This window comes from Octopus sinensis, unplaced genomic scaffold (genome assembly GCF_006345805.1).
Source record: "Octopus sinensis unplaced genomic scaffold, ASM634580v1 Contig10576, whole genome shotgun sequence".
NCBI lineage: Eukaryota > Metazoa > Mollusca > Cephalopoda > Octopoda > Octopodidae > Octopus > Octopus sinensis.
Window position 1 is genome coordinate 6,556 of NW_021832136.1, and position 5,945 is coordinate 12,500.

The 5,945-nt window shown below is 38.8% G+C and overlaps 1 protein-coding gene across 1 annotated transcript in view; it reads right to left on the reverse strand.

The window, feature by feature from the left end:
* Positions 1 to 2,042: 2,042 nt before the first annotated feature.
* Positions 2,043 to 5,945, reverse strand: part of LOC115228461 — a gene marked incomplete at its 3' end in the record, with an annotated part of 37,334 nt that continues 33,431 nt past the window's right edge. The window contains exons 17-18 of the mRNA XM_029799040.2: positions 4,083 to 4,204; positions 2,043 to 2,277 (exon numbers count right to left, since the gene is read on the reverse strand). Coding sequence (XP_029654900.1) covers positions 2,043 to 2,277; positions 4,083 to 4,204 — 357 coding nt within the window. The remainder of the gene's footprint in view (positions 2,278 to 4,082; positions 4,205 to 5,945) is intronic.

Sequence of the window (5,945 nt, forward strand, 5' to 3'; positions counted from 1 at the left end):
TTTGTATTTTGATTTTTGATTTTGATTTTGACTCTTGAGCGCTACGACGGATCTATAGCAAAGTCTTATTGTTTCTACATATATATTAGGAAAAACCTACAAACTTTGTTTTCATGTTATTGTATTGCATAAGATTACCTTGATTATTATATTACCTTGATTATTTATAAATGACCCAAAATAGGATGTTATATTTTATTTTATATGTCTTTCGTATATATTTTTATTAATGCACCCATTTTTTAAAAGCAATGTTTTTTTAAAAAAAGCAATGTTGTCAAATGTAGAATGTTTATATAAGTGTGTGTATAGCAAAGCATATGTATTTGTAAGCATGCGTATCTGTGTATGTGTAAGTGAAAGTATGCTTGTGCTTAAGCACGCATACACACGACGGTATGTATATGTATCAATTCAAACTTGTGTATGTATACTGGCCTCTATAGATGCCAATAATATCGCTACAAGTTTTTCCCCACCCCCCCTCCTTCGTTCCTTTTTCTCTCTTTCCCTTTCTTTCGTTCCCCCTCCTTGCTCAGTATATGAGAATTGCTACATAGATGAATTTTAGCTTGCGTGCGAGACGGTTTGCGTGAATATATGTACACATGCTTTTATGTGTATAATTTAGATTCATATTCATACGTCTGTATATGTATGTATGGCGTTTACGCGCATCCTTTTGTGTATGTTGATATATATATGTGGATTTTAATATAAATATGTATTGCAGTATTTATAACAGGTTTAATTTCTATGCATTAATTTGTACTGTCTTCATTAACGGCAATAGGTTTTTTCCTCGGTTTTTTTCCTCGGATTTTATAATTTTTATAAGTTTTTTTATATATATATACATATATTTTTGACCTTTTTGTTTATCGCTCGAAGATTGACCGTTTTTTCTAAAGGGCCAATCAAACAAGTCCATTTCTTTTTAAAGGTGTAGCGTTTGTAAGAGTATAGATTGAATTATATATATGTTCCATTCTAGCAAAAACTGTCTGATGAACGGCAACGAGAAACTCAGAGTAACAGATTTTGTTGAATTTTCTGCTGCTTAAAATAAAGTATATATATATATATTATATTATATATATATATATATATATATATATATGAGCATTCTAGGTCCGTGTATTTGTGTGCAACATGCATAATAGTGGAAAATTCTGGAAAATAGTTTGTGGCACTAAAGAAATCATCCTTCCAGCATGACCGCAGCCAGTGAAAGAACAAAAAAATAATAAGTGTATGTGTTTGTGCGCGTGAATGGGTGGTGTTCGTGTATGCGTATATATATATATGTGTATGTGTGTGGTTTCTGATTACAAATATGGTTTCTGATTACAAATCTAGAAAATTTCATACATATCATCATCTGGAAAAGATTTTCTAACTAGAAAGGGTATGGCCCGGTCAGCCTGTAATGACATGCATAAGATCTGGTCATCAAATCTAAGTAGAAACTTCAATCTTGAAATCTTCAAAGCCACAGTCGAACCAATTCTACTATATGGCTCAGAAACATGGACATCATCAAAGAAGCTCGAGAGGCAGTTGGATGGAACTTACACTCGCCTCCTTATGAGAGCTCAAAATCTCTCGTGGAAGCGTCATCCAACCAAAATGCAAAGTTATGGGAAACTACCACCTGTGTCATCTCTTGTGAAAGGTAGGAGAGTCCAGTTTGTGGGACATTGTTGTAGAGCTGAAAAAGAGGTAATTTCTACTCTTCTCTGGAAGCCATCTACTCGCAATACCAGAGGGCGCACACTCTCCTACCCTGATGTAATCTCCAGGGATACAGGCATCCAGCAACAGGACCTCCATAATGATATGATGGACCGTGAAGTCTGGCGTAGCATGGTAAATTCCATTGTCTCGACCACGGTCGAACAATGATGATGATGATGATGTGTGTGTGTGTGTTGTGTGTGTGTGTTGTGTGTGTGTGTGTGTGTGTGTGTGTGTGTGTGTGTGTGTGTGTCTATTTGTTTGAATACAAATTTGCATTCGTAAAAAGAAAGCTATTTTCTCACCTTTTGGCATAATGCTGACCGAAAAGGAAGGATTGTCGCAAGCTTTGGAGTTGAGTTTATGTTGTTTCTTGGCGAAAATTACCAGAGTTAGATGATCATTTTTGGGTTTTTCCATAACAAATACAGTTCCAGGATATTCATCTTTTGCAGTCGTCTTATAGTCTTTCTCGTCTTCATGGTGGTGTTTTTTGTGAAAGGTAACGTGCATGGTAACCTCGGCACAATGGGCCTTCACCTGATCAGAACAGTAAAGATGTAAAATTAAGGGTCACCTCGATCATTTGATAGCGATATCATCCCATCAACATACTGTTTAGCCCTGACAATATCCCTTCTATTACCTGCAAATTTTATACCCCGATGCTACCCACTGACCTTACTGAATTTATCCAACTTTTCTATCTCAGTAGAAATCCTTCCTGATTTCTGGGAATACTATTTCATTAATCCTCTGCAATTACAGATTTATTTCCAACAGTCCCGAAAATTCAGACGGGATGTGAAGACGATCATCAACGATTCTTCTTCACCAATATCTTAAATCCTTCTCCCTGTTCAAGTATTATCAATATGGCTTCCATAAAAAAAGTTTATCCGTATCTCGTCTCTACCCAAGTTTACAGATCCGTCTATCTCTCTTCTCCTTATCGCCCATTCTGGATCTCACCCTCACAGTTCACCTATCAACTGCATGGTAACCTCGGCACAATGGGCCTTCACCTGATAAGAACAGTAAAGATGTAAAATTAAGGGTCACCTCGATCATTTGATAGCGATATCATCCCATCAACATACTGTCTGGCCCTGACAATATCCCTTCTATTACCTTCAAATTTGATAGCCCGACGCTACCCACTGACTTTAGTGAATTTTCCAACTTTTCGATCTCAATAAAAATCCTTCCTGATTTCTGGGAATACAATTTCTTTAATTCCCCGAAATTATAGATTTATTTCCCACAGTCCCGAAAATTCCGACAGGTTGTGGAGGCAATCATCAACGATTCTTCACCAATACCTTAAATCCTTCTCCCTATTCAAGCATAGATTGGCATATTTCGGTCATATTATGCGGAGAGAATCCCTGGAGAAGGACATCATGCTCGGAATGGTCAGTGGCAAGAGAGGAAGAGGCCGACCAAGAACCCGCTGGCTTGACAACATCAAGAGTGATACCAGAATGGACATAGCCAATCTGAAGGAAGCGGCCCAGGATAGAACTGACTGGAGGACACTGATCCAACGAGTGACCGAGAGGCGACTTCGACTGAGCGGATATATATATATATATATTATGCGGTGAAAATCCCTGGAGAAGGACATCATGCTCGGAATGGTCAGTGGCAAGAGAGGAAGAGGCCGACCAAGAACCCACTGGCTTGAAACCATCAAGAGTGATACCGGAATGGACATGGCCAGTCTGAAAGAAGCGGCCCAGGATAGAACTGACTGGAGGACACTGATCCAACGAGTGACCGAGAGTCGACTTCGACTGAGCGGATAGAGAGAGATTCACGTGTTACCAATATGGCTTCCATAATAAAGTCCATCTGTATCTCGTCTCTGAAAATTACAGCCCTACCAATCTCTCCTCTTCTCCTCATTCATTCTGGACCTCACCCTCGCAGTTCTATTGACCCCATACACCCTAATCCTTTAAATCAGGCTCAGACAGAACATCATTCATATGAATGTGACAGGTTTCGGTAAAGCAACGAGGTTCTTGGGCGTTGACCCTACCCCTACCTGCACATGTGACTGCCGTTCAAGAATTTGGACCTGGAGATCTCCATTTCCAGTGACTTCGAGGGCCACCTCCCAGTGGTGTCGGGCGTCAACGAACAGCCCTCGACTACAACAAGACAACCAAAGTTTTTTTTTTCCAAGGTCTGGGGTCTCCCGCCCCTAAGCCCTAGATTATCACCTAATTACTCTTGCCAGTCTTGTTGCTCAACAACAACAACAACAGTACATGTGACTAGTCACATGACAATAGAAATAGAAAAGAAATGTCGCTGATGTTGAGGAAAGATCGTCTTACCCAAATCTTACTTCCTGAAGAATGTGTACTGTTGGTGATTTCCAAAACGTATTTGCGAGTTCGGCCATCCTTGTGAACACTGCTATTTAACAATTCACTGACATCAGAAACTACAGGTTCCTCTGCAAACAAAATCGATCGTTTATAATGAATGTACAAAAATCACACGTGTGCATGTGTGAGTGTGAGTGTGTGTGACTCACACAGTGTTTGTGTATGTGTGTGTGTGTGTGTGTGTGTGTGTGTGTGTGTGTGTCTGTGTGTGTGTGTGTGTCTGTGTATCCATTCTCTTTTAACACAGCATGAAGTTTTGTAACAGCACATCCGCTGCCGTTCGTGCAAAACGAAGAGACCCTATTCACCTGCGAACGTTTTACACCGCCTTCCACGACTATCAAATTCTTACAATTATGAGAACAATAACATGGCTCTTTTCAAGGCAACCTCGCATTCAATTCTTACACCATTCTACGAGGGTGTAGGAACCCCTTTACACGGCTTTCTATACACTTACAAATACATTCATTCGCCGTAAACTTATATCAATATTTGTCTGAATAATCATCATAATTCAGTGCAATCATTAACAGTACTTTCAAGCAATTCAGCCCCGAGCATCGCCGGGCAATTCTGCTAGAACATTTAATAAACGCCGTAAAGTGTACTAGCCATCTGAATTTCAGTGCCCTTATGATATTTGCAAAGGGAGGTCATCCTCCCTCGAAAACCTAAGTGATACATACGGACTATAGTTTCAAGGTTTTTGCCTCCGTATGTATCACTTAGGTTTTCGAGGGAGGATGACCTCCCTTTGCAAATAACACAAAGGCACTGAAATTGTGTCTAAGGCCAGCTGGAGACGTCGATCTCCTGGGGCTAAAAGCGTCAGTAACACCCACCCCCAGTGGCTAGCCACATTCAGATGGCTAGTACACTTTACGTTGTCGAGCGGTTACTGTTTATATCTCGTTCGGAGATTTATTAATGATTTAATAAACGATAGACAGTCTATGGTAAGCGGTGTCGAATTATACAAATACAAGATATAGGAAAGTAAGCATCTATTGTCTGTATTTATTATTCCCTTTAGATGCAGTCCCACCTATGTGATATAAAGAAATATACACACTCACACAAATTAATACACACATACATACACTCTGTCCCTCTTTTCCTCTCTCTTCTCTTCACACGTGACTGACTGACCGACTACTGGCCTTTTGGGTCTTGCAACGGTCGTGGTAACATCAACATTTTTTTCTCTGCCCCAAGGCACATTCCTAACACGCCAACTGGGGTTAATTCGCCTAAGTTAGTGATGTCCTATCATTGTTATTATTATTATTATTATTATTATTATTATTATTATTATTATTATTATTATTATTATATATTATTATTATTATTGTTTTTACGTATTATTATTATTGTGTTTACGTATTATTTTTGTATTCATATTCGGCGGTGGTGCCCCAGCATGGCCGCGGCCTTCGGGCTAAAGCATTTTTAAGGATTTAAGGATTCGTGTAACATCGTCTGTTTTTCCGTCCTTGTTTTCGTATACATTCGAGGCTTTATATATATATATATATATATATATATATATATATATATATATATATATATATATATATATATATTCGATCCTTTTTCCAAGGAATCTAAAGCGCTTCGCTTAGTTTTTCCACGGGGCCGGCCAGATTGGAGTAATCTCAAGATTAATCAGCCGAAATTGCGAGGATGATCCGGTCCTTGACTGAAGATTGAAGGCTTCGAATGTCTGTGTTTTTTGTATCGTCTTCTAAACGTTTTGCGTTCTTGTTCCAGTTTGTATTTTTTAAATATATAAACATACACACACAT